We start from the raw sequence: 20,005 nt of genomic DNA on the forward strand, positions 1-20,005 counted from the left end.
GTTTTACAGGAATATATAGTCCTCTTCAATGAGCTAAGATCGGGATAACCCTATACAGGCAACAGTATGGGTGAGAGTAACCGTTGATCGTTGTCATTTTTAAAAGTAAACATTTAGTTCTAGGTACAATCTAGTAGCTAGTACTGTACAGTAAACGCTTTATATTTTGTCGTCACTGAGTTACTAATTTAACTGAGTTCTTAAATTCCAGATGAGACTTTCATAATTGATCGAACTGACGGACTGTCCTCTGTTCATCTTCCACAAGAGAATCTTTCTCGATTAGACTAGATCTCGCAACTTTACGGCTTCGAGACATTATCTACACGTATTACAGGCGGAGTGTATAGCCTAGTGGTTAACGCCGGCGTCTCCCAGTCATGAGATTCCCGGTTCGATTCCCCGCCGACAGCAATGTGTGTCGTCTGGCAAGGGTGTTGTTCAATAACAACTCCCGACATGGACGTTAAATGGATGTGTGCCGAGAGATTGGCTTCGGTCAGCGTGCGAGTCTATAAGCCTCCATGGCTTCTTTCGCGAGTTCCTGCTTGCGGGAAGATCACATATACATACATACATACATACATACATACATTAATCGTGCTCACGGCGACTAGATAGCTTCGACACGAGAAATAAAGATGACGTAATCACTGCAATTTCCTATAGCCGATCGGTAACAGCTAATGATTGACCGTGGAAATGGTTACCATAGAGTATCCATTTAAAACCCATTATATATATTTACTAATTATCCCCGAAATCAGCGTCTAAGTCGTCCGTAGTAAACACAATCTACATGTAATAATGCTCACTATAGACAATACTTATCATATAATTACATGTAACACACAAATTCATAGCTTTAAAAAAAAATATAAAAAATCGTGATTAGTTACATACAGTTCATTAATTTGCAACAAACAGGGGCTGTATTCAAGGTGACAATGACTAGGACATGGCATAATCAAGGACGTATATAAAATAAATTGATTAGCTCATATTTGAGAGAAAGAAGTATCTCACCAGGCGCGAATCACGAAAGGGGAGCAGCGGGGGTTGTGTACACCCTTTCAACACCCACAAAAAATAAAACAGTTATTGGGACTGCCTTGCATATAGACCCTAATTATAACCTAATTTTCAGCAAATGCCTGAGAATGTATAATTTTTTTCAGTCTAAAATTTTAATCTATTCTGGTGAAAGACCACACATGAGAGTTGGCTTCAACTTGACTACAGGGCCTGCGCCAGTCACACACCCTTCTAAGTTAAAATCATGGATCCGGTCCCTTTACATATACTCGTTGCTAGGGAACGTAATTAATTGGATTGAACAAAAATCGGATCTCAAACGGTACTTGCGATAACGGTAAGGTCGACAGGGTGTAATTTATTATTACCACTGGTTCCACTACATGCCCTGAATCCCAATTTCTTTCAACTGTCACCTTTCCCAAATGTTTGGAAGCAAAATCATTAAACGACTGTTTCACTACTTCTATATTGCAACCTTTGACCTTAGGGCCATAGAAACCAAAATACTATGATCTTTGATTACAGTTATGATTTATACACTTCGTGTATACCAAAATAATACGCAGCTGACATGCTCGACCTTGATCAAGTAACGTTAGACGTCAAATGCGTACATGCATTAGCGACAGACAAATGTTCTTGAAGTAAACACTTCGATACACGCGTCGTAGCTTTTTGACCACCGAAGAGCTCGTAGAAAGTGATTTATTATCAATATTCTAGATTAAAAACGCCTTTGAGAATTCAGCTGAAAGTTCGATAAGAACTTAACGCAGGGACATAGAAATGGCAGTTCCGTTTTCGAATACAAAGTTGAGAGTTCCTCGAGGTTTTCAGAATCTCCTGGAGGGATTGGCTAAGGAAGTACTGAGGAACCAGCCAGATAATATCAATGCATTTGCAGCAATATATTTTGATAATCTGTTGAAAATTCGAGCGGGTGAGTTGCTAAGGAGTAGTCCTAGCCTTGGCGGACTTTATATTTCACTCTTAAACTAAACAGGTTAGCTCTTAAAGTCGTAGTTTTAGTAATTTCTAGGATTTAGCCTAAGTAAGTTAGGGCCTAACGACATGGCTAGGCCCACAGGCGCTTCAAACGACGTGGTACTATGGTAGGCATACAATAGCCTTCATTGGCGATATCATTAACTTATGGGTTGAGACTTTAACTGTAACTTGTGAAAGGCAGGGCCTTGTCCCTCACAATAGGCTTGGGCAAATTGAGGCCTGTCACAGAGAGAGATAGGGGGAGGGGGACGTGTCATTCCACTATCAGTACTTAACGCCATAGAAAATGTGCACTTTCCGCCATAGAAAAAATACCATTTCGCCATGTTACCGACATGGCAGTAAGCACTTTTGTATGGCAGAAAGAGCACATTATTGTTGGTGCACTGTATATTGCTTCGCTTCACTCTACCTAGGCATAGGCCCACAAAATTGGTCATTTAAATCGACAATCAGAATAGACTTTTTAATAAACAAGCAACCTAATTTAATTAGATTTATTCAACCAACTATTTGAAGACTGTATCGACTCTTACGAACTTACAATTAAAAATATTCAGTCAACCTGTACAACAAAGACAGTGTGTCAATTCCCCTTGTCTTAACTACAATTCAGTCTATCCAGCCAACGGTCACATTTGAAAGACGGTGTACCTGTCCTTCCACGCGATTCAAAGAAAGTTTCACCAATACATTCCTGTACACCATGGTAAAATCCATTCCTAAAACGTACCTTTCCGCCATAGGTTTCTGGCCTTTCCGCCACATACATTCCTGTACACCATGGTAAAATCCATTCCTAAAACGGACCTTTCCGCCATAGGTTTCTGGATTGAAACCTATGGCTTAAAGGTATGGCAGTATGTACCTAGATGGCAGAATGGCACTAAGCCTAGATCCAGAGATAGCTGCCCTGATGTTAACACAATGTCAACTCCGCAACATAACCAGCTAGATGGTAGGCTAGACCTAAGGTTAAGCTTTAGCGAGTATACTGTAGGCTAGGCCTAGAACTTGCGGTTAAGTACTATGCAGGTGATCCATATTTCCATTCACAGAAATTGAAGGACACTACTAGGCCTATTGCCTTTAGGCTAAATATCCCTTCGTTAGTGAGGAATTAAAAAATGTGGCCAATTTCCCAATGTTTGGTTGAATGTGGATGGTGATCTTGATTATTGATCAGTTGTCAGAAAGATGAGAGGTGCAACAATTTATGACTTATGAAGCATGAATCATGCATAATTTAATACAGAAAGTGACATCACGTACATAGCTTAGTGTTGATAACACAAATGATATGATATAGGCTATATTTCCTAAAACAAACTGAGCGTCTGCAACTAAGGAGTTGACTGTCAGTGTAGGCTAAAGTTACCTTTCCATAAATCTCATATTGCAAGAATACTTTATTTTTGAAAGTTCTCAGTCATAAGTGCCAAGTTTTTTTGGGCGGTGTGGTGGGGTGGCAGGTGTTGATGAGATGGGGATTAAATGTGTTACCAATTAGCATATAATTATTGTAATCATCTCTTGTTTTGTTGTAACTTTTAATAACAATTGACTCAATGGTTGCTCACATAGCTTTGCTAATGCTGTGCACATGTTCTTTCTGGTACCTTGCTGATGTAACTACTTAAATTCCATTTCAGTTTGCATCTTTGTACCAACAATACATGTAAAGAAGTATCTTATTTTAATTGAAATATAGGGATGCTTTTTCCTCAAATATTTTCAATCATTATGAAGAAAAATTTACAGTAAATGTCAAACACTTTTACAACTAACAACTGTGGCTGCAGCGAATTTGTTGCAGTATCAAAGTTCAGTATCTCTGTAAATTTCATTTTTAGGAATACTGTACAATATTTGTGCAAACTCAGAGGATTGGGTTGTAGATGCTCATTCTATTGCCTTATGAATTTAGCGAGTAGGCTTATTGTACACTAATGTACACACAGTAATGCAGATCAAGTCATCAGTTTGGTTTATATCTTCTTAAACATAAGCCCTAGGCTTTTTTTTTTACATGTACAGTACAGTGTGTGAAGTAAGTAATGAAAAATTTACAAGTAAAAAGGTAAATTCAGGTCTGAATAATTTAGTGTTCAAATTTTGTGTACTGTATACATAGCAAATTTTGAACTCTCTGAATGTTGTCTCATTATGAAATACTGTGTTCCTGTATTAAAAAAAAACCTGATATCTTTGAAATTGTGGAGCAATTTGCACAGTTTGATTTAGCATAATTTTGCGATGTGATACTGGATACATTATTCCCCCACAATGTGAATTCAGGAATGTACAGAAAGATGCTGTTTGTCTTAATACTGGTGTACTGTAAAAATCAATCCACATGTATGTATATATTTAAACAAATGAAAGTGTGCATGTGTTGTTGGACAGAAAGATTCAGTAGGCCTACAGTTATGTAGGGTGCATGTTTCGGAGCCTTGGGACCCAAATCTAAAACAGAAACAGTATAGGCAAATATCATGAAGAAGATCTGTGTGTGTGTGTGCACTGAATGTGTTTGCACTAGTGCCGTTATGTTAAGAAAATACACATACTGTACCGTATGCTATATAACATATATACTTACTCCCATGTTGTCTCTGTTCTGTTTATCTACATTATTGATTGTATGATTGATTCTAAAACAATGGTTAAAGAAGGAAATAATTGGCCTACTGTAGAAATTAATTAAAACTGTCCTCACTGATGTTCCCATGGTAAGAAAAAATAAAAACAGCCCCTGGTACCCAGTGAATGGTTTGCTTACTGTGCTATCTTTAGCTCTAGGCCACATGTAAGCCTTGGACCCTGGTTAACCCATGTTAACCATCGCACTGTTGTTGGCACTTCAATATGGTAAGTACTGCAAGTTGAATGCACTCAACACATCCAGTAAAACATACAAGAATTAAGTTTACGGTCGTTTATCTTTCATTACAGAACAAGGAATTGATCCGGCGGAAATAGGAGCTAAACATGAAGATAGATTCTATAACAACAAAGCTTTCTCTAAGGTGAAGTCTGAAAAGCTTTTGAAAATTTCTTTTTTCTAATTTGTTTGCATTCTATACAAACCGGCCTGTTGACTTTTAACAGGAGAGCACTGTATGCCATTTTTTGTGCCGTGAGTCAAAACTGACAATTAGTGAAAGTACTGCAGAATTCTGTTCTGAGTCATCGGGTATATACAGTGGTACTGTAGTACGGTAGTTCATGTCTGTAATATTTGTGCAGGATCTACTAATTGTTAGTACAATAACCAGATTTTCTCCTATCATGACTGTAACAGGAAGGTTGGGCACCCAGTAATGGCAAATGACAATTACACAAGTGTACGATATTTGGGGTTACAGTACTTACTGACAGTATCTGAGCCATATGAACTCTGCACTGTATACTTGTATGATACACGGAAAGTACTAACTTTTATAATTTATTAAAATATGTTGATAATTTTTGATCATTATTTTTGCATAGCGCCTTGGGCGACTCATGTCGGCGCTTTATTAGTTGCTATTATTGTTGTTATTGTTATCATGTCAAAGTTTGTAATGTCACTGTTTACAGTACATGTAGCAATTATCACATTGAATACTTTATCTTTGGTAATGAGAGGCTAATTATCATATCTGGGCCGTAGGTTTCATATCAGTCAATTGATGGGTTTTGGACAGAGTAAACCTACAGTGCTCACTGCTCACAAACCTTTAAGGGCAACATTGTCATGATAGGCTTACACTACCCACAGTATGGTAACAGCCTACTTTACATTTATAACTGAAAATTGATGCATGTGTGAGTGATGTCTGTATCAGAGTGATGCCTGTATCAGAGTGATGCCTGTAATAGAGTGATACCATCAGAGTGATGCCTTTATCTAGAGTGATGCCTGTATCTAGAGTGATGCCATAGATCTAGAGTGATGCCTGTTTCTAGAGTGATGCCTGTATCTAAAATGATGCCTTTATGGCTACATACCTAGAGAGGTCATTCAAGGAAAAGTACTGTAGTTAGAATTTCTGTTCGATTCACTCTAAATAATCCATGATTAATGAATTTGAAATGTCTATTGTTTACCATTGATACAATTTTGCTCATCAAGGATAATTTTACTCAAATGTCAGATGGTGACCTTTACTTCCTGTATGCCTTGACATACTGTACTATACAGACAATAAGCCTTAAATGATATCATTGCCATTCAGATACAGAACTGACCGTTAACAAAACATCCTCAGCTGTACATGTCCTTTGTCATCATATTGCACAGTAAATTATCAAGTCTAAAATTCTTAACTCTGCCATGTAAATAATCTTTACCCTGGTGTGCAGGCAGGGAACATGGGTGATGTGAGCGACCCCCAACAGCAACAGGCAGCTACGACGATCCAAGCTGCGGTCAGAGGTCAACAGGTCAGAGAAGAGGCCAAAGAAGATACCGCAGTCGAAGATGCGGCCAAAGAGGATGAGGCAGCCACCAGAATCCAGGCAGCGTACAGAGGGTATGAGGCCAGGAAAAGAGTTAATTTATTGAAGTGCGTACTAACACTAGCTCTTTATTCTTTTGTTTCTTTGTTAGTTTGTTTGTCTTCCCATGGTAGAGTTTGTGGGATGGTGTACAGTAACTTTGGCAATTTCACAAATATTAATATGTAAATGGCCAACAATAAATTATGATCTGTCTGATTTTGCTTTGTGGCTTAGCTTTGTTCTTCAACTGTGTGACTTTATGCAGCAAGTTGAAGTAGCAACATTGCAATCCTGAGATTGGTGCAAAATGGTCATCAAAGATCCTTTGCGACCAGAAAAAACTTAACATTGTGACCCATGGGTTGCCTCTGTGTACACCATATGTCATGCATATATCTAGAAACAAACTATAAGAGATCAATTAGTACTACAGTATACTGATAAATCCTGCACTATGTCAAGATATTTGTCAGATGTCAGCTTGGTGCCTCCAGAATTTCAAAAATCCCGAAACGAGTCCCTCCAGGAAGCAGCACTCTTCAACTCTGGAGTATTTCCAATTTGTCAAGATCGTGCTTTGTTTGCATTTTGGGCAAGTTTTGGAAAGGGAAAAGGTGTGATAAGTTAGAACTGTAGTCACCATAAATTAAACAGACATACTGTTTCCTTAAAGTAGCTTTTGTCCCTACATTTACCGATTTCTAACAATTTTTACAACATTTACCAAGTTTATTTCTCAAAATATGGTCACAAATGATTGCACACAATTCTTAGATTAATTAGTGAGTAATTAATGATTTTATTGTAATCCCCAAAATGTTGTACTGGCACCAACCATAACAATATCTGAAATGTATCAGTTGATATTGTACAGAAGGGACACCACTGGGACTGCAAACAACTAACCAGGGTTTTTTGTTTTTGTTTAAAAAATGAAAAATTGTTACAAATGTTACAATTTCCCCACAATTTCTGTTTTCAGTTTTGCTTGTTTATTTGCTTTTGATGTGCTGTTTCTTTGATTCTTTTTCATCCTTTTGTGGGGTTTGAAGTGTTTCATAGACCTCTAGTTTGTGTACCTCTACACTGTAACACTACAGGAGAGGTGGAGCAGGGCTAACCCTGTTGTTCTTCCTATCAATGCTACCATAACCATATCCATAACCATAACCTTTTGGTGACAAATGTTAAGTCCGATAGCCCTAAACGGTGTACTTTACACTAGGTGCAAACTTGTGACTAGGGAGAATCAGACAGTCGGATGCTTATTTTGCATGTTTGACACCCAATATTACGATGAATGAGTAGGACAAATTTGTAGGGACAATTTCTGGTTGTCCCTCTGACAACCAAGCCTTACCTTTAGGTTGTCCGAATAGCAATTTTTTTTTATCTGAGAAAATGTAGCAAAAATGATAAAGACCAAAATGTACACTGTAGGAGATATGTGTAGGTTTGGTGAGTAAAACAGCAATATGTACACTGTAGGACAGATATGTGTAGGTTTGGTGAGTAAAACAGCAATATGTACACTGTAGGAGAGATGTGTAGGTATGGTGAGTAGAACAGCGTAGAACAGCAATATGTACACTGTAGGAGAGATGTGTAGGTATGGTGAATAGAATACCATATACACTGTAGGAGAGATGTGTAGGTATGGTGAGTAAAACAGCAATATGTACACTGTAGGAGAGATGTGTAGGTATGGTGAGTAGAACAGCGTAGAACAGCAATATGTACACTGTAGGAGAGATGTGTAGGTATGGTGAATAGAATACCATATGTACACTGTAGGAGAGATGTGTAGGTATGGTGAATAGAATACCATATACACTGTAGGAGAGATGTGTAGGTATGGTGAGTAGAACAGCGTAGAACAGCAATATGTACACTGTAGGAGAGATGTGTAGGTATGGTGAATAGAATACCATATGTACACTGTAGGAGAGATGTGTAGGTATGGTGAATAGAATACCATATACACTGTAGGAGAGATGTGTAGGTATGGTGAATAGAACAGCAATATGTACACTGTAGGAGAGATGTGTGGGTTTGGTGAATAGAAAACCAACTTTGGCGGTGATACCAATTTATTATTTTACCTGTTTGGATGTATTTAATTTTCAATTCAATCTGAATTTGTTGTTCGGACGACCTGCAAAGCTGATTTTGGTTGTCTGAACAGAAATTTTGTCTTCTTGGACGACCAGACGACGATTAATTATTTGTCCTGCATAGGCTACAGTGTGTGTAGTAGTGTAAGTTGCTTGCAGCATCTTAAACTGATTCCATATACAGTACAGGGACTGGCTGTATGCTTCTTAATTTGCCCATCACTTAAACTTGTAATGTTTATTTGCCCAATAGCTACAATGTACAAAGTTGGGTTTTCTTTACTTAAAACTACTATATAATGGATATTATGCAAGTTAAGAATCAAATCGTCGTTTCCGTGCTGAAAAATTCAAGGTTTATGAAGGCAGGTTGAGAAAGATAATGACATAATCTGGGAGAGTCTTTTCAAAATTTCCCATCAAAATCCATCAACCCACTTCAACAAACTCACCCTTGTTTATTTTCCTTTACCAAGCTTGCAGCCCAAATTGCAATTACTCCAACAGGAGGTAGAATGCTTTCATCAAGCTATTAACCATATAAATCATTTACTCAGCCTTTGGTTTGACAGCTTTTCATGTAGAGTGCTATTCTCTTTTTTCCTCTTTTCATAACCTGATGCATTCTCTTCTTAAGAGAAGACTTTTAAAATAGCCTTTAACTTTTCCCGGTTTGTTTCTTGTGTGAAATCTTCACCTTGAACTACTTGAGTTTGTCAGTGAAATTGCAATATTTGCTTTATATTGGTTCCAATAAACTTACTAACTGCAGCATGTAACAAAGTTTGTTAAAGGGTGACTTTAGGCACTTTTATCAGTCTAGATTGTATTCCTGTATAGCACTTATTTAGTTTTTAGAGATGACCCTTTAAACAACTGAGGTTCATCAATTCAAGTGGCTGGACTATGTAGTCTAATACATAAACAATGAGGTCAGACCCCCAGATGCAATACAAAACTCTGGGAAAATATACATTTAAAAATTTATGTTGTTTAAGAGTTAGTGGGCCTGATGTTTCAATCCTGACAGGATCTTCTTCAGAGGCTTCGATCCTACAGTAGCAGGATCTTATTCAGAGGCTTCTTCTTCAGCATCTGAAGAAGATCCTGATAGGATGGAAACGTCAGGCCCACTTACACATTCTCTTACACAGGCTCTATAGTGGATAAGCAGTTTGCTAACAGTTTTTTTAAAATTTTGATTTTACAAATTTATGTTGCACAAATTTGTCACAATTTTGGACGAATGGTGTGAAATATCAGCCAAGGTTGCACTGTTGTGCTTATATGATGTAATAATAACATGATTTGGGTAGAATTAATAGACTTTATAATTCATCGGATGAACATTAACATTTGGTCCTTCACTGAGGAACTAAGGTCAGATCATGAATGTAATCTTAAAGGAGCAATCCAGAGATTGAGCATATTGTAAAGTTGAATATTTTGAGATCCAGAATAACTGTAGAAACATTACCAGTGCTCACTCATACTTTAATCTGTTTCTCTTTTATCTTGAACTATAACATATCAACACTAAAATTCTGAATAAAATCCAATCATCCTTTAAGTATACTACTGTACACCCATGAAACGATCAATTATGTAAAGGTTGTACATACCTTGCAACATTTCACCAAGTATTATAGCCATTCTAAGAGGACGTTGGAAAAGTAATGCTCTTTCAACCTTACTAGCATTAGTTTATTAAACTCATTTCCACAGTTATTTACTGGCATGGGAACGTATACGCAATTAGCAATTAAGCATTGACTCGGAGAGGTGGGTGGACGATTGAAAAGTGATGGAAAAATATGACAATACCTCTGTAAGCAAGAATTGAAAGTGTCTCTGTTAACCTATATCTATATTTAGTATGGTAGGGTAGACGTAACAATATTCTGGGGAAATTATTTTGAAATTTTTGAATTTTTTTTTTGGTAATCTTAATTGCAATAACAGGGATGAAGATGATGATGGAAAGGAGAGAACAGAAGCCCAAGCTGAGGAAGAAGAGGAAATTGATATCGACCTCAATGACCCAGAAGTTGAAAAAGCAGCCACAAAGATACAGGCATCGTTTAGAGGCTTCCAAACAAGGAAGACGATGAAAGACAAAGATGTAAGTAGCTTCAATTAGGATCTGGATATATTTATCTTTGGTCTGACTTAAATAGAAATTGAAAGGAATTATTTAGAGGAATCGATACTCCAAAAATTTATGCAAAGTTCAAAGCTATTGTCTACACATTAAGTCTCTAAACAATTGAAACAAAACAATTTTTTTTTTCTGCTAGTGAATATTGAGTTAATTTTGGCTTTGTACAGGTACATCATTATAATGTCATTTTTAGCTAAGTATAAGTTATATTGGAAAATAATAATTTATAAAAACTAAAAAAAAAAAAAATTGGATAGTTCTACTTGTCATTGATGTTGATGGCTTTAGTGTGGTTGCTGTTATCTTTGTTGTTATAATACTGGACAGTCTTGAAAAAAAAAAAAAAAATTCTCTGATTAATATACATTCCCCATTTTGAAATATTAGAATTAGGAGAATGCAATAACATCCAAATATTGCCTGATATGCTCACGGTGACCAAAGTTTACAACACAAAAGGCAAACTCTAGATTTAATTTAGTATATATTAAACTCAATGCGTACACACTCTAGATTTAATTTAGTATATATTAAACTCTAGATGCATACAGCACAGTTGAATACTGTTGAGCTACGTACGTACAGTCAACTTTTAAAAGGTGGAAGCAAAGCCTGCTTTCAATAAACCTCGTACACAAATGGTATCATTATCTGTGTACGAGAAAACCACATATCGTGTCCATTGAAGTGAATGCTAAGTCGCCTCACCAGTGCACAGATAGCGTACAGATGCTTGGCTTCATTTCCTGGTCGTAATTTCAATAAAATCCATTTGCATCATATGTGACAGTGCGTTTCATAGAAATATCCCCAATGTTAATTTAAAGAAAAAGAAAGAGATATTTTAATCAAATTAGTAAATTTTCCAAGCATTAAATGTAAAATTTCAGACCGGATAGAATATATATAATTAAATGAAGAGTTTCGAGTGACGTTGTTAATTTGTTTCTGCCTCATCTTTGGAATCACTAGGGAATAAACCTTAAGTTAATGAAACCATTTTTGGGGTTTGAAGCACAATGTCTCCTGTCGTACAACGGTGTCAATAGGAAGTATATTTTTAGTTGTCGGTCTCATGTCACATGAGATGTTTATGACAGTCTTGAAGAGAAATATATGTCTGTACATTTGGAAAGAGATTAAAGACGATATTTCATCTCAGCGTGACGTCACAGCTTTCTCTTTGCTTGAAAGTCAATTGAGAGCCTATTGTAGCTAAAATATGGATAGTGCAAACCACTAATACTAATACTAAAATATTAAAGCTAAGGATTAATTTACAACAAGTTGTCATTTTGTATCATAATTTGGCAGACACTGCTACTCTGTATAGGTCATATTATATTGCAGCATCTCTGGGAAAGCAAGCAATTAGCATCCATTGCTCAATTACAAATTCCCTACTTCCCATTATCACTCACTTTATAGCTGGTCTGGAGTGGATAAAATCAATAACTCATGTTTATCAGCTACAGTAATTACATTTGGATTTGATTGGAAGCAAAAGTCACTTAAGAGTCCAACAGTTTTGGTCTTCTACTATGATCTGTCAAGATGTCATTTAAGACCACTGGCCTTTAATTATGTACATCAAACTTATCATCTTTATTTGCTTTGGGAGTATCTAAGTACTGTATTGATAAGGGTAAAATTCAGCTGTTGGTTGCTAGGGTAATATTTTAAGGGCTGTTTCATTCACACTTGATAAAACCTTTCAAATTTTGTGGCTGATGGTAGTTGTTTTGGTAAGATTTTAAGGGCTGTTTCATTCACACTTGATAAAACCTTTCAAATTTTGTGGCTGATGGTAGTTGTTTTGATAATTCAGAATTTTAATTTCACAATTTGATTTTATTTTTCTGTGAGATTTCTTGTGGAAATATTACACTAACGGTAAGGTAGCGAATGGTAAAGCTTCTATTGGCCTGCATGGTTTAAGTTTCATAACATTTTCGTACAATGGAAGGCTCCTTTAAACAACAGCTCCACGCTGTGAATTATGTACATTGACAAAGACAGGGCACTGAGAAAGAGGAAAGGTATCTCTAGATGACAGAGAAAGAGAGACAGTTAATATTAGTAAGGTGTCAGCTTTCTCTTAAAAGAGTTTGATTCATTACCCAGAAACCATCAGAAGATGCTGAACCCCCTGGGGAGGGGGATCCACAAGATCAGCAAATTTCCACGGAAGAAACAACGCAGCCTACAGAAAGTGATAAACCTAGCATAGAGGAGAAGGAGGAGAAGGAGGAGGAAGAGGAGATTGACATAGACCTCACAGATCCAGAGGTAGAAAAGGCAGCCATTAAAATTCAGGGTGGATTTAAGGTGAGGAGCTATGGAATATCAATGTTGGCAACATTTTGGGTCTGGATTTAAAAAATAATTTTTTTTTTTAGTGTAAGTGCCTGATTTTGTATTCCTTTTGTGATTCAGTTGCTATACATATCTCTGTTATCCACTGGGAAACTTTTCAGCATAGATTTTGGTTTCACTTTGCACTTTGCCAAATATTTTTGCATTTTTTGGGGGGGGGGGGTGAAGAGTATGTATATCTCATTGGCATTTATAGAAGAATTTAAGAGATTTGTGTTGTGATTGTGATACCAAGCTCAGCTTTCTGAAAGTGGATACTTTGAAAGGGTACTTGCTTGATGTGAATAGGAATCTATGCATATATGTGAAGAAATTTGAAAAAAAAGTAATATCCATTCTATGGTGCATTTAGTTATCATATCTTTACTGAAGTATTCATCAAGTACATAATTTAATAACTGTATGTATTAAACTTGAAATTAATCTTTGGAGAATATTAATTTGCAATTTCTGCTAGTTTTGGTGTTGTTTGTCGATCCGTAGAAACACGTTTCATCTTGAGACTCGGTATTTTTTCCAGTCTAGAATTGTTAGTTGATGCTGTGAGGTGCTACAAATAATTATACAGGCTACAGTACATTGTTTTTGTCATCTTTTGTGGATTTGCAGATGATAAAAGCCAAGAAACAGGTTGAGGAGATGAAGAAGAGCAAAGAAGAGACAAATAATGCAGAAGAAGCGACAGATGAGAAAGATACAACAGAAGAAAAAGCAGAGGTAGGAATAAACATTCTCATGTATATTTATTATGAGTTTTTTGGGGGTGGGGGAAGGTGGTTATTGTGTGTTTGTGAAGATGGAGAGGATTAAGAGGCAAGAAACTTGAATTTTATGTGCTGTAAGAAAAGCAGAGGTAGGCAAAACTTCACTTGAGAAGTTTTTTTTGGGGGGGGAGGGGGGGGGGCTTATGAAAGAGAAAGCAGAGGTAGTAAGAAACATATGTACTCATTCCTTTATTTTCGGTTGCAAAGTGGGTGGTTCTGGTAGGGGAGTGATAGGCAGGAAAAATATACTGGTTTATGTGTGAGGGGGGGGAGGGTGTGGAGGTTATGGTTAGCCAGACTTTTTGCATTTTGTCTCTGTGTTTGTTACCAGACTAGGGTCAGAGTTGAGATTTTGTCTAATTCCCTGCACTGTAAAGGATATTTAATTGTGTTTTGAAAGGCCTGTTCATTGAAAGAAATTGTCTTCTTTGAAGCTGGCTGACAATGTAGAGTGCACTAAGATACTCCAACCACTGGCTATCCAAAACAGACCGAAACTTCGAACATATCTTTATCTTGAAATAAGGCTTTACTGTACATTGTCCAAACTTAACACAGTAAACATTGCATTGTTAACACTAGTAAATACACATTGTGCACGTAGAACTGTGGAAAAGACCTGCTTGGAAATGTCATTGTATCATGTATGTTTTATTTACCACTATACATGTATAGCCATGTTCTGTATATATCCACAAAATCTACTTACAAGTGGATGGATTTATCATGAATCATAAGTATATCTAACAAGGTCCCAGGTATGATGCTTTATGGAGTAAGCTTTTAATCTTGATTTAATTGTGCAGACTTTAAATGTACAGGATCAACAGGTTTAAAGAATTGCTCTGAAAATGTCAGTGGTATTTATTATCGTTTCATCTCTGTTGTATGAAAGTGACTTGCTGTTAAGTTGTTCCATCTCTGCCATTGACCTACACACTAAACGTAAAAATATGGTGTTCAATATTGTTATCGATCTGCATAATAATGCTAATTAAACTGTCCTACCATTTTCTGTTTTTGTACTACAAAACAACACTTTACATAATACATGATTTGTACAATAAAAGATGGACAACATTATCATGTTTCATTTGATGTAAAGTTAGTCTGTGATTATGTATGAGACTTTTAAATGTTTAGTATTTTATGTTACAAACTTAACCTTGAATCCTGGAGCTTGCAGCTGCAAATATTCCTTTATAATGTATTTCAGGATTGTCATGTATAATATATTCTTAGCAGAAGGTGGGACACAATTTCAGCAGCTTAATAGGCCTTAAGGTTGTCAACGAACACAGTCGCTGCACTATGAAGTCATTTTCAAAAATACTGAAAAAGCGTTCTCCTTTCTTGTTCATTTATGTTTCATAAGTTGTAGGATAGACAGAGAGTACTTACGTAGGTGACATTATATCTAACCTTCTTCTAGTCTTACAAAGTAATATGTTACTAGCAAGCATGTCGAGTCTGTGAAGCAAAGATTTTTACTCAGGAGTTGGCTTTCAGTGTACGCTGTGGTATCAAACCTTCTTTTATCAATTTCATCAATTAGGAAACAACAGAGGTGGCTGCCCCTGCAGAGGAGGAAGAAGTTGACATAGATCTTGACGATCCAGAGGTCGGAAAAGCCGCTGAGAAGATTCAGGCCAGTTTTAGAGGATTCCAGACGAGAAAGAAGTTAAAAGAGGACGTAAGTATTTATCACAAATCTTAATTGCACGTGGCTGATTTTTTCAAAGAATTGTTTGGTGATCTGAGATGACTCACTTTCCTCCTGACAAATCTAAACCATCCTTGATGTGTTCCAAAATGACAAACTGCTCATTTGCAATCATAAAACTCATTAACTACAACTTTGGTCATGCATTAATAATCTTAAAAATAATTAGTAACCTTAAAAAAAATTCTGGGTTGTCCAAAGTACCACCAGCAAAACCATCTTCAAAAATTAACCGGTCCTTCCTAATGTCACTAATGTATTTAAATTTCATGGAATACTCAAGTCTCAAATTTAAGATATGAAATACGAAACTTATTAGTGCAAACTCAAACCAGCATGGCTTTTTCTGATCCAATCTCAAAGGTACTGCAATATATTCATTTTGTTTGAGGTAGTTGACACAGTAACATGTACATGTGATGTCACATATGAACTAAAGATCAAATTTTCTTAAAGTTTGTACATTGTTAACTTATATCGGTAATCCTGGGTCAAACTAAGAAGACATGGACTTACAAAATGTTTTGCTTTCCATTCTCTATATATAATTACTTATTAATGAACTAGTGACTAGAAGTTTGTCAACTCTTGTCAAGTTTTCCATGGATGTTCCTCAAATTCAATAAATGTTATTCCTTTTTTTTCCATGAATAACATTGATCCTAGAAGTGATCCTCATTCTTTTATTCCAAGAGTTACTTTCATGCTTTGCTGTACAACTAACCTTGTCAGTCTATGTTCTCCAGGCTAAACCTTGCCAGGCTATGTCCTCAAGGCTACACATGATTGTGCCTGCACTCAGGGATGGCAGAATAAATTCTGTCAATTTTCAACTTATAAAACGGCAACTTATTAACAAGCACTGTGCGCTCAAGTACATTCCAAGCACATCTTCACTTCCTGTCTTCCATGTACACAAAGTTTCAACTTTTCAATTAATGTTCAGATAAAAGGCTAAGATTGCCTAAAGTTGTGTGTAAAAACTGCTCCAAGTTTTGCAAGAAAACTGCACCGTTTTTAACTTTCAGAGATATATTAACTGAATCTGAACAGTAAATATAATGCAAAAGTAGCTAACACTTTCTTAACACTTCCCTTATGCCTGCCTCTGCTTTTAACCTTTCCGATACTCCCACTTACTAACATGTCTCCTAAAACAGGGTGGAACATCTGAGGAAATGAACCAACAGAGCATGGATAACCTTGAGCATTCAGTATCCTCTAAAGCAGATATCTCTGCCTCTCGTAGTTCAACAAGAGAGCAAGGGCAATTCAGCCATGGAGCTGCCAGTGATGCAGAAATTCATCTCGCTGCATCTCGAATCCAAGCTGGGTTCAAGGGTATGATGGTTAGAAAAGAATTGGTAAGTCAACTGTTTGTGAAAAAGGGTTTGAAAGATTGACATGAAATGTTTTGTCATCTTCAGTGTATGTAGGGATACAGGATAAGCCATCAGAAACCCCAAAGATCATCTGTATTGCCCCTATGTTAAGCTCTAGAGGTAAGCATGGTCACATTTGTTTGGATGTGAAAGATTTCCGGAAAGATTTTGCAATTTTACTGCACTAGTATAATTAGATCCTGACGAAATCCAAAAGTTTTGAGGGAAGATGTATAGCAAGTTCAGTTTGCTAAAATATAGGGGCAATATAGATGAATCGTAGCATCTAGGTCCTTAGAGAAGCTGATAGCATTCTTGAAGAAAAGGCAGATGACAGTACTTTAGTAGGATCAGTAGCCTTTGGTTTTGTCATATGGAGAATACACAGTGTGTTTAAAATATTCATGACGAATGAACTGTAATAATGATATCCCAAGAATATATGCTTTCATACAGGCTGCCTACTCTGCACACAAATTATGTCACACCGTACTGTCAAGTAATAGCGTGTGTTATCATTTAAATACAAGCGCTGGAGTGCTTCAAACACTTAACAACATGGTTACCAAGGATCATTAGTATTGCATTTGTGGATCAGACCTAGTTTCACTAGTGGCATAGTGGCAGCCTTGTCTTAGGTATATTAGCTGTTTTTTAAACAGGGTAACATCAGGGAAGTTTTGCAAATCTAACCACCAGTGATGGTCCAGTGAAGAGATCATCATCATGCATACACATAAAGCCCTACAGTAGAATGCACTCAGCCACAAATGTACGAGAGTTAATCAGCAATACCTGATGAAAACATGCAAGCTGCTATTGTTCGAAAGCAATAGCGAAGTTAGCCTGATTGCATGGACTTGTGGTTTGCTGTTTCTAGCAGACAAGAATAGATCTTGCTTATTGAAGTATGTCTTGGGTTAAGTGCTGCCGCAAGTTCAAGTATCACAATATAATGCTTCAGTTAAACAAGGTTAAAAATGTTATAATTTATAACACATAGCCTGGTAAGTGTGAATAAATTAAGTCCAATGATAGTAGGTTCGGTGAATGTACTTGTCAGAGGCTTGTGATGAATCTTGACATATCAATCCTGCTCACTCTTTTATTCCGTACGTTTAATCTCTTAGATGATTTGTATCGGAAGTAGAGTGATTTGTGTTGTATATGAGCCCAAATTAATTACTACCTTTTATTACCAGACAAATTCATTAATGTTAAGCAGTAGTAGTTACACACCAACAATGTAAAAGTTTCAAATGTGTCGAAAACATATCATCTATTCTTAAATACCATGTTTTTTCTAAGAGACTACAATTTCTTTTAGAGATCATGATAATTGCCGGCCTTCAGAAATGAACCAAATATGGAAAGCTTCAAGGTGTCTTAAAACATTTCATTTATTCTACTATCATGTCTTTTCTTAGAGACTACAAACATGTTTATATATCATGATAAGTGCTCTTCATAAAAACACCAACAATGAAGCTTTCAAATGTGTCTCAAAAAATTTCATCTATTCTGAAATATCATGTTTTTAGTAGAGACAACAAATGTGTTTAAAACTCATAATAAGTGCTTCTCATCAAAGAACCAACTATGAATAGCTTTCAAAATGTTCATCTATTCTTAAATATCATGTTTTCTTAGTGACTACAAATTTGCTAAAAAATCATAATAGGTACTCCTCATGAAAGAACCAACAATGAAAAGCTTTCAAATGTATCTCAACAATTTTATCTATTCTTAAATATCATGTTTTTCTTACTGACTACAAATTTGCTAAAAAATCATAATTAGTACTCCTCATGAAAGTTCCAACAATGAAAAGCTTCAAATGTGTCTTAAAACTTTAATCTATTCTTTAATATCATGTTATCCTTAGTCACTACAATATATTTTAACAAATCATGACAAGTGTCAGCCCTCAGAAAAGAGCCAGCAATGAAAAGCTTTCAAGGTGTCGTAAGTATCATGTTTTTCTCAGACACTACAAAAAAGCATTTCTTTTTAGAAATCATAATAAGTGCACATCATAAAATAATGTTTATCCAGGCAGCTATGGTGAACTATGTTGCTGCTGCCTTATTGTGATAAGATCAAGCTGCTAATTTAGTCTGATGCATTATTTAAAAACGTACAACGTTGCTGAAGGCCATTGCCATTGCTAATCTCTTCTATTGCATATATCAAATGCAGGTAATTCTGCAACTCAAAATTTTGTCGCCTTAGACTTTGTTGCCATGTCAACCTTATGCAAGGTTTTGTACTTTGAAAGGTGTTCTTTTCTTTTGATAGCATACAGTATCTGAGGTGTACAAATCGGTAGAAAGCACTGGTTAGCTGTTTTCTGATTGCTTGTGTCATGTACTCAACATGCATAGTTTCTGACTTTAGTCCTAAATTTAACAAATATATGGCTAAGATCATGCTGAAATAGAAATGGTTTAACAAAGTCATGGAAACTGGTTTTGCCAGGGAGATCACCGAGAGTCTTGATTGGGAGGGGACAAATGGGAGAGAGCTTTTCCTTCTGCCCTTAATGAAAGTTAATTAAGAAAGGATTGTAAGGACTGATGGAGTGTGTGAAGCCCTGCCTATGCCAGTGGCTCTTGGTGGACTTGAAGTACAATCCTCCATCTGTTAGCTGTATCTGAAAGTGTAGTAGTCCGAGTGCTTTCAGCGATCCTAAAGTAGTAAAGTTGCTAATGTTGTGTTGGTTGACTATAGCATCTTCATCCAATTTGTTGCAGGTTTCGTCATAATAGCTACCACATTGCTCATCTAGTAGTTTTGTGATGTAAGCCCCATGGGTAGAAAGGGATTGAATGATTCCATTTTGGTAGCTTTGATTGACAGTGTACATCTACATTGATTTTCATTCAGAGGTCAGTGTTGAAGAGTCCACCTCTCTGTAGATGGTATATATACATAATGAGGTGTCTTTCCTGTGG

The 20,005-nt window shown here is 36.4% G+C and overlaps 1 protein-coding gene across 3 annotated transcripts in view; it reads left to right on the forward strand.

Annotated features, from left to right (window-relative positions):
• Positions 1-1,587: 1,587 nt before the first annotated feature.
• Positions 1,588-20,005, forward strand: part of LOC139977036 (uncharacterized) — a 31,180-nt gene continuing 12,762 nt past the window's right edge. Inside the window, exons 1-8 of one of the 3 annotated variants that reach the window (XM_071985992.1) lie at positions 1,588-1,978; positions 5,002-5,075; positions 6,394-6,596; positions 10,608-10,767; positions 12,931-13,134; positions 13,792-13,899; positions 15,502-15,639; positions 16,830-17,033. In XM_071985992.1, the coding sequence (XP_071842093.1) occupies positions 1,825-1,978; positions 5,002-5,075; positions 6,394-6,596; positions 10,608-10,767; positions 12,931-13,134; positions 13,792-13,899; positions 15,502-15,639; positions 16,830-17,033 (1,245 nt within the window). In that variant the 5' untranslated portion in view covers positions 1,588-1,824. The remainder of the gene's footprint in view (positions 1,979-5,001; positions 5,076-6,393; positions 6,597-10,607; positions 10,768-12,930; positions 13,135-13,791; positions 13,900-15,501; positions 15,640-16,829; positions 17,034-20,005) is intronic. The other 2 variants (XM_071985991.1, XM_071985993.1) reach the window with 2 other exon arrangements.

Source organism: Apostichopus japonicus, chromosome 12 (assembly GCF_037975245.1).
Source record: "Apostichopus japonicus isolate 1M-3 chromosome 12, ASM3797524v1, whole genome shotgun sequence".
NCBI classification, from domain to species: domain Eukaryota; kingdom Metazoa; phylum Echinodermata; class Holothuroidea; order Aspidochirotida; family Stichopodidae; genus Apostichopus; species Apostichopus japonicus.